The 22,796-nt window shown below is 38.4% G+C and overlaps 1 protein-coding gene across 1 annotated transcript in view; it reads left to right on the forward strand.

Annotated features, from left to right (window-relative positions):
* Positions 1–22,796, forward strand: part of Glb1l3 (galactosidase beta 1 like 3) — a 36,188-nt gene that overhangs the window by 8,439 nt on the left and 4,953 nt on the right. The window contains exons 6-18 of the mRNA XM_048796131.1: positions 3,381–3,489; positions 7,570–7,662; positions 9,283–9,364; positions 10,234–10,298; positions 14,854–14,938; positions 16,662–16,799; positions 17,393–17,473; positions 18,118–18,224; positions 19,727–19,867; positions 20,188–20,259; positions 20,750–20,828; positions 21,278–21,365; positions 22,064–22,175. Coding sequence (XP_048652088.1) covers positions 3,381–3,489; positions 7,570–7,662; positions 9,283–9,364; positions 10,234–10,298; positions 14,854–14,938; positions 16,662–16,799; positions 17,393–17,473; positions 18,118–18,224; positions 19,727–19,867; positions 20,188–20,259; positions 20,750–20,828; positions 21,278–21,365; positions 22,064–22,175 — 1,252 coding nt within the window. The remainder of the gene's footprint in view (positions 1–3,380; positions 3,490–7,569; positions 7,663–9,282; positions 9,365–10,233; positions 10,299–14,853; positions 14,939–16,661; positions 16,800–17,392; positions 17,474–18,117; positions 18,225–19,726; positions 19,868–20,187; positions 20,260–20,749; positions 20,829–21,277; positions 21,366–22,063; positions 22,176–22,796) is intronic.

The following is a 22,796-nucleotide window of genomic DNA, read 5'->3' on the forward strand; positions in this document are numbered from 1 at the left end:
CTACCTCCCACTGTTGGTTTTCATTGTTATTTTCCATTTCCTCTTCCTGTAATGTTTTGCCGAGGATGTTTTGAAGAGATGGTTTTCTAGCTGCAAATTCTTTTCTGTTTTTTTAAATTTTTCACTGTGCCATGTACTTCATATCCTGTCCTGTGAAGCCTGCAGTGGTGTGGGGGAGTTGTGGGCACTACTGTCATCCCATTTCACAGGTGAAGCAGATATGGGTCCTGGTAATGGACAATAAGAGGTAAGAGGGAGCAGCAGTTCTTGGGATTCTAATCCCACAGAGGAGGAGCTGAGGCCACCTCTGTTCTTCTTATTGGATGGGAGGGAAGGGACCAGAAGCTTTAGAACAGAGAAAGTTCTGACAACCGCTGAGCTTCTTCTGGCAAACTCAGATCTTACTCTCTTTTGTTGAGGTCAGGCCACCTTCTCCACCCATAAAGAACTCAGCCTATTTACCAGCCTTTTCTATTTCCTTGGCTTTTATTGCTGTGATGCTGACTCTCTGCCCAGATTGCTCAGTCTCCGAGTAAGAATCCAGGAATCCTCTTCTGTAATCCCTCTGAACTGACAGGTCCCAGTCCCATCTTGGATCTGTCTTTGGTTGATTATTTATTCCCCAGGTGAGATAAAGGCTTTGCTTTATCCCAGATGAACACCTTCCTTTCAATGCAGGAGAAACAGCCTTCTTTTCTTTCTATGGGTGTACTGTAGATATACATAACAGAATTTATTGCTATGTATTCATTGTTACGTATTCATCATTAGGTCAGTTTTACTCTTTAATACCTCCCTTTTCCTCTCCTCTTACCTTCCCCAGTCTCTCTTTATTCTATGTGTCTCATTTCTATTTTCATGAGATCCTCCTTATAAGTGTATAGCCTCGCCAATGTATATTATTGTTTGTAATCTTGATGACTACCATTCTAACCAGAGTAAGATGAAATCTCAGTTTTAATTTTGATATGTATTTGCCCTGTTGCTAAAGACGTTGAACATTTTTAGCCATTTGTGTTAGCCATTTGTGTTTCTTCTTTTGAGAAATGTCTGTTTACTTCTTTTGCCTAAATTATTGGTTGGGTTATTTGCTTTTTTGGCATTGAGTGTTTTTGAGTTCTTTACCTATTCTGGATATTAATCCCCTGTCTGAGGAGTAGCTGGCAAAGATTTTTCCCCCATTTTGTAGGCTGCTATAACTTCACGCTCTTAATAATTTTTTTTTGCTGTGCATAATCTTTTGAATTTATGGCATCTCACTTATTGATTCTTGGTTTTACTTCTTGAACTGTAGGTATCTTGTTGAGGAAGTTGGTGCCTGCACCTATATGATGGAATGTTGACCCTATGGTTTCTTCCAGCAGTTGCAAGATTTCTGGTATAATTCGTAACCCCTTTGATCCATTTTGATTGACTTTTGTGTAGGGTGAAACACTGGAACTATTTTCATTCTCCTACATATGGATATCCAGTTTTTCCTATGCCATTTGTTTAAAAGGCTGTCTTTTTTCCATGATATATTTTGGGCATCTTTGGCTATTATCAGATGACTATATCTGAGTGGGTTTGTATGTATGTCTTCTATTCCATTGGTTCCATGTGTCTTTTTTTTTTTTTTTTGCCAGTATTATACTGCTTTTGTAAGTATAGCTCTGTAGAATAATTTAAAATCAGGTATAATGCCTTCAATATTGCTTTTTTTAATACTTAGAATTACTTTTGCTATTTGGGTCTTTTATTCTTCTATATGAATATTAAGAATGTTTTTTTCTTGTCCTGTGAAAAAGGCCATTGAACATTCTTGCTCTGTCTTCCACTTGAGCTTTTGGGGGATATCTCATATCTAAAACATAACATGGAGGTTTTGAACCTTAGAAATATAGGATTATATCATCAGTAAACAGTGAAAATTTGACTTCTTCCTTTCCTATTTTTGTTCCTTTTATTTTATTCTCTTGCTTAATTGCTCTGGCTAAAATTTTATGTACTATGTTGAATAGGAGAGAGGACATCCTTCTATTGTGCCCAATTTTAGGGATAATGCTTTCAGTTTTTCCCTATGCATTGTTATGTTAGCTTTGAGTTTGCCATATATAGCTTTTATGATGTTGAGGTAAATTCCTTTTATCCCTAGTTTCTTCAGTGTTTTTATTATGAATGAGAGCTAAATTTTGTGGAAGACTTTTTTTGCATCTATTGAGATGATTATGTAATTTTTGTAAGGATAATTTGATATATGAAAATCATTAAAGTAAGTGGGAATTTCAGGGAAACAATTACTCCCATTATAGGTCAGATGGTAGCCTGGCCCTGTCTTCTGTAACCTGTAGTGGGGTTTTCCTGGCTTCATGGTTCTACTGTGTTCTTCAAGTATCAGGTTGTTGTAGGGGACAGATGAGACAAGGCACTGAAGATAGCAGGAAATAGTTTTATTTGGCTGCAGCCAGGCTCAGAGGCTATAGCTTCTACTGTAATCAATTAATCCCCTGAACCCCGAGTTCAGGTAGTCACAGAATTTTATACCCAGTGTGTGAGGGGAGGGGCTTAGAAGTTCACAGTCTGCAGAAGTTCACATAAAAGCAGATTTTTCTTTCACTGTTTTGGGGCAAGTTAACCCTTCAAGGACAGCTCCTGAGAAGGGGAGAGCTTCTTCTCCCCTTCCTTTCCTCCCCCTGATAGCTGTTACCATAGAGCCCAACTGGTAACTTCTCTTATCTTAGAAATGTAGACTTCTCTGTGAAGCTCCAGCTCAAGGCCAGAGGCCTTGTTAAAGTATTTGTCTTTTTATTATCACAGTTTGCATTTGAAAACACATTTCTACAAACTATCTATACTGGATAAATGTTTGTGAAAAACTAGTAAAGGGGTGTCAGCACCTGGGGTGCTGATTTCTTCTAGGCCAGTGGCCAAGTAATAAAGCAGCAGGAAAATAAATTTACATACATTGAACTCTTTTGTAAAGACTCTTTATGTTGATAGTCCTATAATTAATTAAGGTGAAGATTTCTGGAGAAGCTTAGTTAAGATTTTTTATGGAGGAGGGGGTGCCACTAGAAGATCTCATCTGTGACCTTATGTGACCTTATGCCTGAGGAGCAGAAGCTGTGCTCAATGTTCTCAGCGTACTGAAATAGAATAGAGAAGATTCAAGGAATTCTTAAAAACAATCAAACACATAGGACATGGGTGTAGAAGTCTGGGTAGGCTCAGTCCCTTCATCTGATGAAATGGAGCGCAAAGCACTTCCAAGGTCTAGAGTGCCTTGGGAAGTGTGTAGTGTGTTTCCTTCTCATCCTTACAAATCTGGTGCATGGTGTGAAAAGTTCACAGATTCCTCTGACCTTCCTGTCTCATACTAACCTGTCCCTTCTTGTCCCCAGCTGGCTTCTGCAAGACCCCAACATGAAACTGAGAACAACAGACAAAGGCTTTGTTGAAGCAGTTGATAAGTATTTTGATCACCTGATTCCCAGAGTGATTCCTCTCCAGGTAAAGCCCCTGACCTTTCCTTCTGACACTGACTTTGGGGAAAGAGTGTTTTGGCTCAGTCACCAGCCAAATAGGTCATGTCCAGCCTCTATGAGAAATACAGGTGACTTTCTTATAACTTTGACTTTTGTACCCTCATGTCAAGCATAGAAATTTTGACTTGTCTTATTAGACCAGGATGTAAAGAAAAGACCACTGACTCCAATTAAAATCAAATTAAAGCAAGCTTATTATTTCAACAGGCCGGGCTTCCTCTCCCAACAAAAACCGCTGGAGCCAAAGACAGCCCCGCAACTTTTTAGAAGCGCAGCTTTATAGCCCAGAAAGTTACACAAAGGGGAGTTACAGATAACAAAACTCTGATGAGCATAACACAAAGGCTAGTTTATATTTTTGCTGGCCCCGACATCAGAATTTATGAAGATCATTAGAGCCTCAGAGAGAGTTGTTATCTGGTCAGGGAAAGCCAAGCATGGGTGAGTTCAAGGCACAGCAGGCATTCCAAGCAAGTTCAGAATTTTCAGTAATTTATAGTAAAGCCGAAATTAGCTTTTTATGCTTTTGTGGACAAATGGCTCCCAATTTTAAGAGGGAATCAGACTGGGTTTATCAGTCTTTGTGGCTTTGTCCAGAGCTTCCATAAAGACCTCCATGACAGAAGACAGGGACCCCAAAAAGGGTTATCATAGTTGTATCTGTGAGCTCAATATTCACTAAGCTTACTGATCTGAATTTCCTATTTCTACTCTTTTGTTTACAATCATCAGTACAAACAGCTGGTAAAAAATTCTCAAAGGGTACAAAATAACTATGATAAATAAAATTCTCCCCCTTCAACATGTCCAAAAGCCATTTAGTTTTTTTTCCTAGGAGACAACTAATTTTACCATGCTCTTGTGTATCTTCCCAGAGATTTTCAATGCATGCAGAAAAAAAAATGCACATATACAGAGATGTGTCTATGTATATCCTTTTCTTTAAATAAAAATATAGTTTCCAGTGGACAGTTTTCCTTTATCACTTAAATTACCTGCCCTGCCTCCCACCCCCATACTGGGGATCAAACCACAAGCAAGGCCAGTGCTCTACTACTGAACTGCATCCCTAGTATTTTCATTTTATTTTGAAAGAAGGTCTTTCTAAGTTATCCAGGCTAGCCTCAATTTGTGATTTTGTTGCCTCAGCCTCCTGAGTAGCTGGAATTGCAAGTCTTAACCACCTTGCCTGAATAAAACAATGTTTTTGAAATCTGTCATTCTTTTTTTTCTCTTTTGTAGTGTTGGGAATTGAACCTAGGGCCTCACGTATGCTAGACAAGGGTCCAACCCCAGCCTACTGTCCTTATTTTAAATAGTTCTATAGTACTCCATAGCAGAATATGCCATAATTCATTTAGTTAGTGCCCTACTCATGGATATTATAATCTTCCCAGTTTATATGATAATAAATAAATTGGTTTAGATATTGTTTTGTATTTGTATAATATAGCTGCTATTGCCTACATTCAAGTTTGATTTAGTTACAGAAGTGAGAAAAACAATGGCATTTTCCTTCAACATGTGGTACCTTGTCCTGATGCACCAGCAAGAAATGCTCATTCTCAGAACGTTAATTTATAGCTCACAGACTAGTCTATGACAAAAAAGTGCTGTATACTATGCAGTCTGCAGTACAACAATTGTTTGATTTTTGTGGTTTCATAAGTAAAATACATCTGCATTTTCAGAAGATGTGAATAACTATAAATCTTAGTTTAAGAGACCATCTTTTTATGTAACCCAAGATGGTATAACCACCAGGATTCTTAGATAGTAGACTGAATTATATTAGACTCTTCTGTTTGGGGGAAATAAGACAGGGCTATAGACCCAGCCCTATGTAATTAATTCTGAATCATGGATTGTGAGTTATTCTTAATAAGATATTTATGGAGAGAAGAGTCAAAAGTTTAAAAAGGAAAGGAATAGGATAGGTACACTGGGAATGAGATTTCTGCAATAAAGCATTAGGAGAGATGGCAATCTTGAGGGGAAGGAACCCTGTCTTTAGGGGTGAACTCTGAGTCTAGTGGTAGGGGTCTTCTTTTGTAAGAAGGCCTGTTTGTGATGGTTTTCACAAGTTTCTGATGGTTTCATTCCTGCAATCTAGGGAAGATCAGTGACAATCTTTGAGTCTTCAAATTAGAAAAACTTTGACTATTTGGATGGGAGTATAAGTACAATGCCACTTAGTGTTTGTATGTGTTCATCAAGCAGAACAAATTTGGGATAAATGTCCCATTGAAATTATGAGAGTAGAAAATCCTACTAGGAAATTAATGGGAAGCAAGGAATTCTTAAATGAATTCTAAAATGAAATGCATAAGGCTTTACATTGCTTAATTATTTGTATTTTAAAATCATTGTATTTAATTGATTGGTTTCATTGTTTTAATTATTATATCAATAGCTTCTTGAGTGCATTTACTGACTTACTTATGACTTTTTTAAAGTTTTTTTTTTAAATTTTATGATGTTAAGGTGGATTCTCTTACAATGGAATTTTTAGAAATCTCATGGTTTCAGCTGGGGAGAAGGTACTACTTGATAATGAGAATAATTGTTCTATATTTCTTAGTTCAGAATATTTATGCCTCTTAAGTACTGAGCAGCAAGGCACCCTGTGGTTTTTTGGGAGGTTGCCAGGTCCTGAGCAGGAGCCATGGTTTCAGTCCACAGTGGGAAGACATTGTCCCTGCCCTTTGGAGATTATAGTCCTAAAACAAGACAAACAGGCAACACAATAAGGATTATAGTGGTGATGTGAAGGAGGCACAGGAACCCCCTAACAGGCAGGGCATACTAGTAAGGTCTTTCTGAAAAAGGGAGGTTCAGAGCATGTTTTCCTGAACAATTTATATTTGAATAGTGACCTGCAAAATGAAAGCCATTAGCCAGGCCAGGACAATGGTCCTGAGACCCCATAGTGTATGGATGGCAGGAATAGAATGAGGAATATGAAGAACTATAAGTGTTTGGGGCAGTGTGAGGAGGGAACAAGGCCAAAGCAGTCCATCAAGGAACCTACCAAGTATGTTCATTCTCCCTTGTGCCCACTAGGAGCAGCATCCTCATGTCCAAAAAGGAGCATTTATTCTACATCTTACATTTACTGTGTGGGCAATAGGGACTACGATGTTCCTTTTCATTGGGAGTGAAGACATTATATGTTTTCTCTCCAGAGCTTTCTTTGTTTTCAGTGTGGGCAAGATCGAAAAGAAGAAAATGCAGCTGAGTTTGGAAAGACAGTAAATAGTAAAATCCTGAAAAGTGCTTTGATGTAACATGACTAGGTCAATATTTAGGTGACACAACGAGCTAAAAGCTTTATTGGGCTGGTTTGAGGACTGAGCTAAAATTGAGAAGCAGAGAAGGTGAGTGTTGGCATCTAGGGACCCTTTCAGGATGTGTGGCTCTTAAAGAGCAAAGAGTGAGAGAACTGGTTGGAGGGGACCATTCCTATACCCTCTCTATCTATCTGATGTGGGAGGTCCTAAACAGGTTTCTAAGATGATTGAGGTCAGTTAGTTTGTAAGTAAAAGTGGGAGGTCACAAGGGAGAGGGAGTTATGCCATAAAGCAACATTCCAAAGCAGGTGGTAGATGGGAGTGGGATGCACACATAAAGCATTAGAAGAGATGGCAATCCTGAAGGGAAGGAACCCTGTCTTTAGGGGTGAACTCTGAGTCTAGTGGGAGGGGTCTTCTTTTGTAAGAAGGCCTGTTAGGACAGGAAGAAGGAGGGATGCCTTTCTCATATCAGATAGGAAAATAGATGTGGTATATGTAGAAATAGGTGATTTGACAGTTAATATTCAAGTAGCATATTAATACGGGAAATAGAGGGTAACTATGGCTTGCTCATCTCCAAAGCACTAGGGCAGGTAGGACTCCTGAAATATACCAACTTAAGCTCTGGGAAGGAGAGAGCCACATGCAAAGAATCCTGGCTCCCAGCATGCTGATCAGCTGAGTGGTCATCAGCAGCAAACCAGACTCCAGGCTTTTGCCCCAGTAGCCTCACTTTTCAACTTGTATCCTAGTACCACCATGGAGGCCCTGTCATTGCAGTGCAAGTAGAGAATGAATACGGTTCATTTAATAAGGACAAAGACTACATGTCTTATGTAAAGGAGGTAAGACACTTGGTTATCTCCATATTACTTGTCTCCTTGCTCAATCTGTGTCTTCTCCAGCATGCAAGTCTTATTCCCTGCTACATGGGTCACTGCTAGGCTCTGTCCATTATGAGCACATGTTAAGTTCAGGTTCAAATTCTCTGTGAATATTCAGTATTCTTAAGGCAATCAAGATGAACTTAAATAACTTTGTGATGAAACCAATCACCATGTTTTGAAGGTAATTCCTTTCTGTTTACAATCTCTATGACCCTCTTGAAAGCTGGAGGCTGGTAAACTTACATTCATAGTAAATCAAATTTCAAGAACTTGGTGATAATGGCTATCAACTTGCAGTTTTCTGGCCCTTCTTCTGTTCTTTTTGCTCCTCCATGGGTAGATTTCTCAGGCAGTGATGAACTAAAGTCCTGTCTGTTGTCTTTTTGGTTGCCTCAGGCCCCTCCTATCCCTGGATTCCTACATTCAAGAAGCTGATAAGGGTCACTCTAAATTGGACTCTGTCCTCAGGGTGCCAAACAGGATGTAGGGCCACATGATGTACGCTGACCCATCCAGACTAGTTCCTCCTGGTTATCTCTGTCCACACAGAGACATTGTGTGAATGGCCTGGAGATGATAGGAATTGTTTGCTAGCCTGGGAAGGGGAGGAAAGGAGGGCAGGACTTCTTCTACCTTATCTCAGACCCAGAGCTATAGAGTTGGCTTACCATGGACTGAACCTCTGAAACTATAAGCCAAAATAATTTTTTTCTTTTCTAAATTGTTCTTGTCAGATTTTTTTGGCCACAGCAACAAAAAAAGCTAACAAAAATAGGGTCTGTGAATAATTACATTTCCTAAGTTGTAGATGGTCAGACTCTGAACTTAAACACTTTTTTTTCTTACATTTTCATTGATGTATTACAGTGGTACTGATGGAATTTGTTGTTGCATATTTGTACATGTACACAATATCCAATATAATAATATAATTTGGCTAGTATCACTCCCCAGTACTTTTCCCCCTTTTCCCTATGCCCCACAGCTTGGTGCCTTTCCTCTATTGATCTCCCTTTGATTTTTATGAGATCCATCCCCATCTTTCTTTTCCTTTTCCTCGTTAGCTTCCACATATGAGAGAAAGCATATAATCCTTATGAAGTCAAAATACTTTAAAATTTGCCAGCTTTCTGTTACTGTAAATGAATGAATACTTGAGATAATCAACTTACAAGCAAAAAGGGTTTATTTTGGCTCATAGTTTTGGAGGTTTTAGTTCATGATTTGTTGACCCCACTGCTATTGGACCTGTTTTCAGGCAGCACATCATAGTGGAGTGTATGCCAGAAAAAAACACTCACCTCACAATTTCTTTTGGGGCTGCACCCCCAGTGTTGTAAAAATCTCTCATTAAGCCCCACCTATTAAATTTCTCACCATCTCTCAATTGCTTCTTGCTGTGGACCAAGACTTTACACATAGCCTTTGGGGGACACTCCAGATCCAAAAGACGACACTTTTTTGTAGGTCATACTCTTCCCATCTGAGTACAATTGCCTTTATTTCCTAATTTCCTTATTTATCCTAACCATAGGAGTGAGGGAAGTGGGTTCATTTTGTTCATTTTTTTCTCAACAGGCCTTGCTGAAAAGAGGGATTGTTGAGCTGCTCTTGACCTCTGATAATGAGAAGGAAATTGAGCAAGGTTCTGTCGAAGGAGGTACAAATTTAGAGTTATTTCAAAGTAGAACTCAGAGATGCTTAATAGCCAATGTAAATTGTCAACTAGCCTCAGAAAGAACCAAGTGTATCTTTGGTGCCTTTTTCCCCCCATATGCATTGAGACTGATCCCAGAGATTTGATTACAAATGTGGCTTCTTTAAACAGCAGTAATGAAATTCCTCTTCATGAGGGCACTTTGCCATTTTTCATGACTTCTGTGGCTAGGAATCTGGGTTGATATGACTCAGCATCCAGGACATCCCCACCAAGATGTAAAATTGGTGGGGAACCAAAGGATGGATGTGTATGGAACCTGGCATAGACAAAAGTTCCAGTTCTGAGAGTCTATAGCTTCAGGTTTGGTTTAGAAACTTAGCAGATCCCAGAGAATGAACTACCAGGACAATTCAAAGCAAAATCACAAGGTTACAATAGTGAGGGGAATGGCCAATTTATGAGCAAGTAGGTAGGTTCAGGGAACATTTTGTCAGATGATCTTTAAAGCAGACTTGCAGCTGTTGTGAACTGCTATCTTCTTTTTAGTGGCTCTTCCCACTTTATTATGGTGCCCTGGAAAGTATGCTGAGCCTGAGACCAGATAATCTGCGTTCAGTTTTTAGATCAAGTTTTTAACTTTGGACTGTGTCTTCACACAAATGTGGCTAAGTTTAACTGTTCTTCTCTGTAATGATGTTTATCGTTGCCAATGGTCATGATAGCACTTTGTGATTTGCAAAGTGAACTACAGCAATGTCTCATAATCCTTTCTACTCAGTGTGACTCTTGCCATGTGCAAGGTGGACCTCCATCCCTTCCCTCAGGGCTCTTGTCACAATGCCTCAGTGGTCTATCTCTTCTCTCTACAGCACTGACCACTGTCAATATGGATTCGTTTAATGAGAAGTTCTTTTCTAGGTTTCGTCAAATGCAGGTAAGACAGCCTAGAGATGAATTTAACCCTTTCTCTTGCTATAACCTCTTGAACCTGTGCAACTGGTGATCAGTGAACAGGTGATCAAGGGGGTTTGATAAGAAGACTGCCTGTTTTTACTCTGGGCACTGGTAGCATTCAAAGCCATGTTGGGAGCATGTTTGCCTTCCGGGGTAGGGAACGAGGAAGAAACCATGCTTGTATCACTTTCTGTTCATAGAACATGTTCATGGAGATGACTCTGAGAAGGATGAGAGGCTTATATCAGGAAACACCTAAGTAAGGATCAGCGGGAGCTGATATTCTCTTTCTTATATGAGTAAAGATCATGGAAATGGGCTATATGTATTTCTTATGAAGAACACATGATTTTTTTTTTGTTTGGTTTAGGCTTTTTCAGCTAACCAGTACAAATTATGGAACAGAGTGAGAATTTTATGCAAATATTTAATAAACACAGAGTAAGCAGGTCCTTTCCTCCCAGAGGGTAACCTCCTGTGATAGATACATAGATAGACAGAGCACAGTCCATGCCTCCAAGGAAGGGTGTCCTTTCTCAGTACCACTAGGGTGTGTTTGTCATAACCAAGCATGGTTGTGGTCCCTGCAGAACTGGCTTCCCTGATTTCCTTTCACCCTGGGGTCACATCTGCACCCCCTGTGGTGGCCTGCAAGACCTGGTATGATGTTACCCTCTCCTCCTTTCTATCCCCTGTCCACTCTTCTGGCCCTGAGGTAGGAAGTCCTCACTACCATTTCTGCTCATTGGTCTCCCATAGCATTGGCTTGAGGGCCCTCTCTCCAGTACTAGTCTCTTCTCCACAAGTAGTCATTCTTGCAATTAAAGAACCAATCAAATTTCCTTTTCTCATCAATTTTCACACAGTTCTCCATAACAAAGGTTAATCATCAGATCAGAATAATTAGCGTTTCATCTCCTTATCATTTCTTTGTGTTTGGGGAATTCAAACTTCTGTCTTGTAGTTTTCATAAAGGAGTATTGTAAACTGCATTAAACCTACCATGCCATGGAACATTAGAACTCATTCTTCTTATCTAACTGGATTTTGGTACCTGTTATTCAGCCTTCTCCTAGCTCCTTATGCCCTACTTTTCCTAACCTCTAAAAATCACTGTTCTATTCTTTGAAATCAACAATTTTTAGCAATAAGGCATTTTAAAAATTGAGACATATTATTTGTACATTTTAATGAGATTTATTATGATAATTCAATGCATGTGTATAATATGTAATGAACAAATCAGGGTAATAAGAACTTTTGTCTTCTGGAATGTTAATCATGTTTAGGTTTTAGAAATTTTGTACTCTTCTAGTTATTTTGAAATATATTATAGGTTGTCTTAACCAATAGTTACTACACTGTGCCATAGAAAAACCAGAACTAATTCCTCCCCTCTGTGTTTTGGTGCCCATTTCTTTCCACCTTCCTTTCTCCCTGCCATCCCAGTCTCTAGTGTCCTCTATTCCATTCTGTTCTTCTATGAGATCCACTTTCTAATTTCCACAAACTAGTGAGAAGATGTGGTATTTCTTTCTGTGTCTGGCTTTTCACTTGATATGATAGATCCAATTCCACCCATGCCGTAACTTCCATACTGTTTTACTAATTTACATTCCTGCTAACATTGTATATGAATTCCTCTTTGTCTTCATCCTCACTAGCACTTGTTCTTTTTTTTTATCATTTTGAATAGTCATTCTAACTATGGTAATATGCTATTTCATTATAGTTTTGATTTGCATTTCTTTGGTATTTAGTGATATTCAATATTTTTCGTATACTTGTTTACTATTAGTATATCTTGAGAAATGTCTATTTAGATATTTATTTATGCCCAGTTTTTAATAGAATTATTTACTTGTTTACTTTTGTATCACTTTTGAGTTGTGAATTTTTTATATATTCTGGAAATTAGACCCTTGTTGGATGAGTTTGAAAATATTTTATCTCATTTGGCAGGTATTGATTGTTTCCATTGCTATGAAAAAGCTTCTAAATTTGATAAAATTTCATTTGTCTATTTTGATTTTGTTGCCTGTGCTTTTGAGGTTTTATTTTAAAAATGTCCTTGCCTACACTGGTTTCTTGAAGTGTTTCCCTGGGTATTTTTTTGAATAGTTTTATAATTTCAGTTCTTAAGTTTTTGGTGTGTTGCCAGTTGAGTTTTGTATATGGTGAAGACAAAGGAGTCTAATTTCATTCTTCTGCATATTGAATATCCAGTTTTCCCAGCATCATTTATTGAAAGACTATCCTTTCTAAATATGTGTTTGTGGCAATTTATTGAAGGTCAGTTGGTTGTAGATATGTGGATTTATTTATGCCTCCTCTTTTCTGTTCCACATGGAACAGTGTCAGTGTTTTAGTCTCTATGCTTGTTAACTGGTTACATAGTTTTGTGGTATGTTTCAAAGCCAGGTATTGTGCTTCCTCCAATTTTGTTCTTTGGCTCAATATTGCTTTTATACTAGTAAAAGGGTCTTTTGTAGTCCCATATGGATATTAAGATTTCTTCATGTGAAGAATGTCATTAATATCCTTCTGGGAATTTGATGGAATCTGTAGGTTGTTTTGTATAACGTGGACATCTTAACTACTAATTCTTCTAATTCATGAACATGGGATCTGTTCATTTCTATGTGACCTCTTCAATGTCTTTCATCAGTGTTTTATAATTTTCATTATAGAGTTTATTCACTCCCTCCATTAAATTTATTTCAATGTATTTTTATTTTATTGTTTCTTTTGTAGCAATTATGACTGGATTTGCTTTCTTGATCTTTTGTCAGCTATTTTGTTATTGTATGTAAGTGGCACTAATTTTTGTATATTAATTTTGGGTCAACTTTAGTAAATTTTTAACTGCTTTACCAGTTTTTCATGTGGTTTATATAGATGTAAAATTATGTTGTCAGCAAACAGGAATAATCTGACTTCCTCCATCCCATCTTAAATATCCTTTATTTCTATATGTTGCCAAATTGCTCTAAGTCAGTATAGTGTTTAATACAAATAGTGAAGGTGGACGTCTCTTTCTTTTCTTTTCTAGGATCTTAGATGACACACTTGCAAATTTTGCTGTTCAGTATAACATTGGCTGTGATTTTATCATATATATAGTCTTGATTGTGTTGTGACACAAATACCAGAAGTTTTGAGAAATGTACTATTTTAGTGTGTTTTCTTCTAGTTTTGGGTAGCCAATCATTTTCAATCTATAGGCAGCATAGTGTAATGGGTAAGAGAATGTTTCTGAAGTTGAACTGGCAAATTCAAATTCCAGTTGAGTGAGCTTTGACGGGTTAATTAACCTCAATTTCTTCATTTGTAAAATGGGGACTGAACACATCTCCTTTTGGGGGTTATTACACAGGAAAAAAGAAATAAATTACTTTAGTCAGTGTGCAGTACATAGTAAAAGTTCAATAATTACTATTGTATTGTGGTAATTATTTTACATAAATAAAGAGTATAATCCATAGAGATGTGCAAACATTTATGAATTCCTTTTTATATTTATTTATTTATTTATTTATTTATTTATTTATTCAATACTGGGGTTTGGACCCAGGATATTGAGCATGCTAAGTAAATGCTCTAACGCAGAGCTACATTCTTAGCCCTTTAAAAAAATTGTGATAAGTGTTGCTTGCAAAGGCTGATCTCAACTTGCAATCCTCCTGCCTCAGCCTTCCAGAGTACCGAGGATTACAGATGTGATCCGTTATGCTCAGCTCATTTATGAATTCTCGTATACTGAATTGTTTATTGGCATAAACATACAAAATACAAACTATTAGAAATTAAGAAATAAAGAGAACTTTGGCACAGGCCTATAATCCCAGCTACTTATGAGGTTGAGGCAGGAGGCTTGTGAGCTTGAGGCTCAGCAACTTAGCAAGACTCTGTCTCAAAGTAAAGAATAAAAAGGTTTGGGATATAGTTCAGTGGTAGGGCATCCCTGGGTTAAATCCCCTGTACCAAACACACACACACGAAAAGTATGAGGATGAGCATAATAACAATGAACACTTCCACACAAGAGTGGTATGGATTGAAATAAGGGCAAATAGAAAGTGAAAATGCAGACAGGATAATTTAGTTCTGGTGGTTAGGGTTAGAGCTGGAGTTAAATGGTGGCTCTAAGAGCTGTGTGATCTCTAAGCCTCAGTTTCAGACAGTCAGTAATTGCATTCAGATCCTTGTGTATCTAAAATAAATTCTCTGAATACCAGCCTTGCATAAGACCAGGTTGACTTTACTGATGCTACCCTAGGAATAGCAGGGAGGCACATGAAACTAGAGGAAGCCAAGAGACCCTGGGCACTTAGGAAGAGTGGAGGATCTAAAGCTGTGGAGGATGAAGGTATAATGTGTAAGGGGTAATGACGTTTGGATCACAAAGGGAGCTCTGACTTGGGAAAAAAGTGTAAACATAAGATCCTCAAATTCCCATCTATTGTATGCAGGTTTTTTGGCCATTCTTGTTTTGTTTTTTATCAGACTTAGTATTTGCCTTTGTTTGTTCCTAGAGAAATAAGCCCATTCTGGTTATGGAATATTGGACTGGCTGGTTCGACAATTGGGGAAGGAAACATCATGTTAAAAGTGTGGATGGTAAGTGTTTTGCAGTTTTCAACTCCAAGTTCAGATGGCCTTGAGTCATGGATACTGATATTATTCTCTGCTAATCTAGAACTGTTACCAGAGGTAGTATTGGGAATCTGGAGGCTGCATTGTGTTTCTTGGCTCTTGTGTTCTTGTAGGGGAAAATTTCAGGCAAGATATGAAATGTAATAAAAATATAGCAGAATTAATTAGGAAAGAAATAATTCTCTAAAGGGAGGGAAAGAGAGATGGGTTGTCTCTACTAAAAGGAGAGAGTGATGTTGTGCCCACTTTGTTCCCCAGTTTTATTGAGTCTTTGGAAAGTTTCTGAATTGTCCCACCCAGTCACCACCTCTCAATTTTTGACAGTAGAATAGTATCAGATTTTTAAGTCCCCAGAGCACATGGTTTTACCCATAGGTACCTAAGCAAAACCCACTTGTGGCGGGGTGGGGAAGGTGGCAGGAATAATGACCTGCTAAAGATCTAAAGGCAACTTTTGGTTTTCTTGGCCTATGCTGACCAGTTCTAACTGGAACTTGTTCTTACATATTCTGTGGTCATGGGCTTTTCTTTTAAATTATTCTGTTTTTCTGGGTCTTGGAATCTTTGGTCTGTATAAAGGTCACATACCCCCCTGGCCAAGGTAATTTGCATTCTTACCAGCAGGGAGGATCTTAAATTCCTCAGCCCAGAGAATAGCCCTAAGGAAAACAGGTTGTTTGTCAAAGGATATAACATCCTATTGACTTAAGCCAGAGTAGAGCCAAAATGGAGTTAGGTAAATTACACTTTGGGTAAGTTGCTTTTTGAAAGAAAGTCTTTGGGTCTTTGTGTAGACTCAGTTTATAGAATTATCCCCTTAATTTCGTGTTTCTACTGATCATGTCTATATGCTACCTATCCAAGTTTATGTATGTATATATATATATATATATATATATATATATTTCCATGTGAAAATTATAAAAATATATTTATGTTTTTAAGTGCTATAATCAGTCACCTACTACTTTTCTCTAAAGAATAGAGCTCTAAAACACATTATTTTCTTCAAAAGTTACCATATATGTTATATTTCTTGCTCAATTTAAGTTTTTATATGTGTCTCACATCTGGGAAGATGAGACTTAAAGGGTTAACCTGCTCATTTAGTCACATAAAATCATTGAACTTCTACCATGTATACACTTATCCAGCCTCTGAAGATACATTGTTGAATAAAAATTACGTGATTTCTACCCTGCAATAAGCCTATAATTTAGTGGAATCAGCAGATCATTAGAAAGCAAATCAATATATAAGTCCACATTCAGCAGGTACTCTAAAACAAACGAATGTGCAATATTACTGTGTTTCTATGCAGTGCCTCCAGAGACACTATCCTAGAAGGTGGGAATGAATGCACACTAATTTTTTTATAAAATTAAAAAATGAAAAGAATAAAAAGTAGGTACTTACGTACCTTAAGGGTTTTTGATACTTTTGTAAATTAGAGTCAAATTATGTCAGTGCTGTGGGGTAAAAATTTTCAAAACTGCTCTTGGTCCTGGCAAGATTTAGTTTCTTAAAGTAGTTCTGACTGATTCTATCACTTCCTGGTTGGAATTTTAGTGGAGGTTTGATGAAAAAATAATTAACTGATTGTGTTTGAAATAATAGTTTTTACCCAAGACTACTTTCTTTCCTTAATTACTAATTTTCTGTATGTTTTCCACTTCCCCCTTTACAGAAGTTGAACAAACTGTGTCTGAACTTATCAACCGTGAGATCTCCTTCAACGCATATATGTTCCATGGTGGAACCAACTTTGGTTTCATTAATGGAGCTGTATATTTTGGGATGCACAGAGGCGTTGTGACTAGCTATGGCAGGTGTTGGTGGGTGTGGTCACCTTCCCAGTTAGAGTATTGCTGGAGCTTTAGGGAGGAGACTCTAGAATCATATTTTAACATCACGGGGTTTTGACCTATAATCTCTGCTGAGCATTTATTTTCTTATCTGCTTTCTTTTCTTCTGTGATGTTTTTAACTCTCCAGCAGGCTGTCATTTCAGGAGACAGGGCTTCCTGGCACTTTGAGCTCTGCCTCATTTGTGTTGTCCATTGACTCTGTGACCAGAACCTCTAGAAGAGACAGGACACAAACTATGATTGCTATCAAGCACAGCTGGGCACAGCTGGAAAAATCCAGATTGAGGAGTGAACAGAGTCTCCATCAGAAAGTAAAATGCCCAGGGTGGGCTCAGTGTTATGGGAGATACAAGTCCCCAGGAAGGGTGTGAGGAGTGTTCTTACATTTCATGCTCATGTACTAGCCTATGATGGAACATTCTGGAGGCAGTTAATATATTTTCCTTCTCTCTCACTCTCAGAGGCCCTGACCTATCCCATGCTCTAGTGCTAAAACAGGGCCTGATGTGGAGGGCTGCATGGCCTGTGACCCTGCCTTGGGTGTCTTGCAGACTATGATGCTGTGCTGACAGAGGCCGGAGATTACACAGAAAAATATTTCAAGCTTCGCAAACTCTTTGCATCTATTTCAGGTACTCAACACCCATTTGGTGGAAGGATGGCCACCCTATGGAAGAGTGAGGACAGGGAACAGTCTCTTCTATAAACATCAGTTTAATGAAGTTCCTGAGGGTAAAGGCAATCTTAGGTTCCAATTCTGGCTTTCCCACTTAAAAGTTGGGTGGTTTTGTATAAGCATTTCTAAGTCTTTTAGCTGAAAAATTAAGATAATGATATGAGTTTCCTATGATGGTGGTGAAGACTAAGTTCCTATTTGTAAAATTCTTAGTACTGTGTATGACTTAGGAACCCCATAGATAAAAAGAAAAAAACCCTCATTCTGTTTAATTTTATTTCACTAAATAAAGTCAGTTAGCCATCTACTAAGGCCTACAAACTAGGCCTAACATTGTAAAAGGTATAAGACAGAGTTCCCATCCCCTAATAGCCCTTTCTCTTCTATGGTTCTGTGTCTACCAGTTATGTGTGTTTACAAAATGGCTTCAACTTAGTTCTTGCCTATTTAGCATCACTTTTGGAGAAGCACATGCAAATGCTAGCATAGATCTCATTTCTCTTGCTTACTGAGGGATACAAGGAATCAGGAATAAGAGTGAGGAGGCTAAGAGAAGGCAGTGGTAGGCATTTCTTGCCCTGTGACTCATTTTCTTTGTAGCAAAGCCCCTGCCCCTCTCACCTCAACATACTTTGAAGACCGTGTACCCTTCTGTGAGACCATCTCACTTCTTACCACTGTGGGAGGTCCTTCAGTACTTAAATGAGGTGAGCCCTGCTTTGGCACCAGCCTAGAATTGACCATTACAGAGATGGGGGGAAAGGACTGAGACCAGGGTGTAGAGATTCCTTCAAGGCTAACTTCACTTAGCATTATCTTCTCTAACTCCATCTATTTACCTGAAAATACCATGATTTTATTCTCTTTTATTGCTGAGTAAAATTCCATTGTGTATATATGCCACATTTTGTTTTTATCCATTCACCTATTGAAGGGCATCTAGTTTGCTACCACAGTTTAGCTGTTGTGAATTGTGCTGCTATAAACATTGATGTGGCTGTGTCCCTGTAGTATGCTGTTTTTAAGTTCTTTGGGTATAAACTAAGGAGAGGGATAGCTGGATCAAATGGTGGTTCCATTCCCAGTTTTCCAAGGAATCTCCATACCGCTTTCCATATTGGTTGCACCAATTTGCAGTCCCACCAGCTAAGTGAAGTTAGCTAATCCTAAAAAAACAAATGCCAAATGTTTTCTTTGATATACGGTGACTGCCTCATAGTTGGGTAGAGAGGGGGAGCATAGGAGGAATAGACAAACTCTAGATAGGGCAGAGGGATGAGAGGGGAAAGAGGGGACAGGGGGTTAGCAATGATGGTAAAATGTGATGAACATCGTTATCCGAAGTACATATATGAAGACATGAATTGGTGTGAGCATACTTTATATAAAAACAGAGATATGAAAAATTATGCTCAATATGTGTAATAAGAATTTTAATTCATAGAAACAATAAAGAACACTTCTATTACTCCTTAAAAAAGAGATTTCTTCAAGGAACTTTTATTGTGAAGTATAAAAATTAATCCTTGGCATTATGTCTAAACATAGAGCCATGGAATAAGACCCACCAGTTCCTTTTGGGAGAACTGTGAAGAGGTTTAAACTTGAAGAATAAATGTTGGTGGAGGTGAATAGCAGGATTATAGAGGATATTGTATTTGACTGGTGAATATTGTGATGGCATCCATAAAGGACTAGATCAGAGCTGGGAACCCATGTAACTGAACTGCTATCTTGATTCACCATCAACTAGTCTAGTCACTGAACTAGTATGGATCTCTGTTCCCCTTTGCAATTACAGTATGTACCCTATTTTGAAGAAAATTTGAAAAATTTTCAAAAACAAAGTCATGTGGTTTTTCACCTCTTATTTCACTATTTTAGATAAAAAGTAGAGATAAGCACATGCTAAGTAAATATTACTTAGTGAATACATCATCTCTTGACTTTAGTTTAGGATGTAATTTGTTTACTCAGTTGATAGATTCTTATGATTACAGAAAGTATGCTCTCTTCACCAGCACCTGAATTTCCTAGTCGGTAGAGACCCAACTTATAAGAGCATGGTCACATAGCATTTGTTCTATTATTTTCTATTCAGTGAACTCTTGAGGACCAATAAGTGGTTCAACAGTGATGAGGGTCTCAGACAGCAAGATCCTGACTTCTCATCCCTTTGGCTTCTGTTCCTGTCTTGTCTTCCTCATAGCCAGTGAAGTCACATATTCCAGTCAACATGGAGAATCTTCCAATAAACAATGGCAGTGGTCAGTCCTTTGGATTTGTCCTTTATGAGACTTCAATCTGTTCTGGAGGCTGCCTGCATGCTGAAGTTCATGATATTGGACAGGTAGCTATCAATAAGTATCCCAAGTGGTGAGCCTGGTGTTTATCTAACTCTGTAATTGAAGAAGCAAATTAGTTGCTGATCTGCTTTACTATATGGTAGTGTTTAAAGCACCTACTATGGGGGAGGCATTGAGATTATAAAGTCAAATAAAACAGACTTCCATTTTACTTTAACACAAATTATTTTGGGAATTCCCATTGAGCTTCTAAACATTTGTTAGTCCCTGCCCTGCCCTCATATTGACCTCCTTCTGCCTCAACCACAGCCTGTCTTCTCCTTTTCTTCAGGTGGCCCAGTCTTATGCTTTTTTTTTTTTGTAGGTGTTTTTGAATTACACAATTTTAGGAGTTCTGAATGAGAAAGTTCAGGACCTGTTCATTCCTAATTTCACGGTATGTAGTTCTAAAATCCAGGTGTTGCCCTTGAACCACTGCTAACAGGTAAATATGTCCGGTTCCTGAGATCCCTCCTTCTCCTCCACTATGCTTTGGTGTATCTTCTCATATAGAGCTGCTGCAGGATTGTGCAAGGGTATAAGGTGTATCCCAAGCCCTGGTGTTTCGAACTTACAGCCCAGAAGTTCTAGTGAGAGTGTACTTTCTCCTCTAGGCAAGAGTCATTCCCAGCCTCTATTTAGGTCTCCGATCAAAGGCATAAGTAAGCCTCTATCTTTTTAATAAGATCAGCAGAAGAAAAGGGCAGATGTAATATGTAATAGAAGCACACCCATCTCTTTACTGGAGAGGGAGCACTGCTGGGCTGTGGGGCATCCTTTATCCCTTTTGCTTTTGTTTCCTTCTGGGACTTGGAGGAAATAATGAGTTCTAGAATATGAGTCCTAACTGGCTATATAGTCTCCATTAACCATTCTGCCCCAAACAGGAATGTCAACTTCTCAGGATCCTGGTGGAGAATCAAGGACGAGTAAATTTTTCATGGAAAATTCAAGATGAGAGGAAAGGTGATATCAGGGCCTGAGAAGCAGGCAGTGGTTTCACTTTAGTTACTTAGAATGAATAGTTGGGGCTGTGTTGGGGTTGGGAGAACAACAGTGGACCCCTCAGCATGGGATACTGAGGATCTAGGACCAAAGATGACAACTCTTTTTCTTGCCCTTTCCTGCCTTTTCCACTTCTCCAGGGCAGGAAAGTAGAACAGTTATTGGGTGCTGGTTTGTCCAAGAGCAGGGCCCAGTCTCTTTTGGGGAATTTTAAGAAATGTTCCAATACTAAGTGGGAACGTCTTTATAGTTTAAGTATACAAGCAGAAACCTCATTCACAGCTGTCACATAGACGTCCTCCTGACTGTGCCCCCGTCACAAGGCATACATATGTCTTCATGTCTTTGTCCCAGATCCTGAAGAATATCTAGTCCTTGTTTCTATTCTCTTTACTGCCTCCCCTCTGCAGGATTAATTGGCCCTGTTAAAATCAATAATGTTTCTCTGGAGGGTTTTACCATCTATTCTTTGGAGATGAAGATGAACTTCTTCCAGAGGTATGCTCCTCTCTACCTCCAAAGACACAATGAGTGATCAGCTGCCTTGGTTATTTTTCTGTTGGTATTAAAAAAAATCTAAGGCTGGGAATTTTGAGAACAAAAAATGTTTATTTACTTCACAGTTCTGTCATTCTGAGGGCATGGTGCTGGCACCTGGTCTGCTCTGTTGTGGGCTCATAGTGGGTGGCTTTCCACGATAGGAATGTTTGCAGGAAGGCCAAGCATGTGGGGTGGCCTCACTATAATAAGCCATTCTCATACATACTAATCCACTCTGAAACCAGTATTAATACATTCTGAAATTGGTGACCCTGTGATCTAGACATTTCTTGGTCCTCCCAATTCTTAAAGTTTTCACCATCTCAATACCACCACTCTGGGGACCAAGCTTCCAAGATGTGCTACTCTGGGGTACAAACTCCAACTACATCCAAACCATAGCATCTTTGAGAGTTCGAACTGATCAGTTTGTAAGTGAACAGCCCAATATTCAGAGAATTATGGAATTTGCTCTATATTACCAAGTCCTTTGAATCAGGACTAGAACCCTAGAGCAAGTCTCCTGGTTCTCTTTTTAATACATGCATTCTCATAATCTCACTGAAACAGAATCCTATGAGGGAAACCTGGGGTCAATATTGGGATGAGAGCTGGGAACCATTTTCCTCTTCCTTATGGTTTGATCCATTTTTTAGGCTCCGTTCTGCCAGCTGGAGGCCTGTATCAGTGAGATATTTGGGCCCTGCCTTCTACCTGGGGACCTTGAAGGCTGGCTCTTTTCCCAGGGACACCTTCCTGGGGCTACCAGTAAGTGAGCCTCCCTCTTCTACTCTGTTCTTCCTAATTTTAAAATTAATACCTAAGTGAGAATATTCTTGAGAGGAATGCTTGCCTTTCCTCCTCTTCCTACTTTAGCCAAGCATTCTAATATTTCTTAATTGCCCTAACTTATCACTTGTTAGAAAATGTATAAAACACAATTTAAAATTCAAATGATGGAAAGAAAATGAATTGTAGGAGTTCTTCTTAAATCCTATTGCTATTCCAATTCATTTGTGCATTTGAAAGCTCAGCACTGCCAAAATTTGTTTTTATATTTAACTTCGCCTACACACACACACACACACACACACACACACACAATTACTTTTTTACACTAATGAGATCATATCATAAATTATATTCTGCATTGATTTTGAGGGAGGCCTAAACTGGCCTCCCCTCAAAGTTTTTTATTTATAAACATAAATATATGAGTGTACAAATATTAATATGTAGATTGACAAATTATTACAAAATAAACACCTATTAATAATCATTGTGATAAAGAAATAAGTTGTTAGCACAACTCTACAGTTGCTGATGGTTTTTACTTAAAGGTAGCTACTACATTAAATTCTAACACTCTAATTTAGTATTTCTTATAAT

The sequence above is a fragment of the Marmota marmota genome, unplaced genomic scaffold (genome assembly GCF_001458135.2).
Source record: "Marmota marmota marmota unplaced genomic scaffold, marMar, whole genome shotgun sequence".
NCBI classification, from domain to species: Eukaryota; Metazoa; Chordata; class Mammalia; order Rodentia; family Sciuridae; genus Marmota; species Marmota marmota.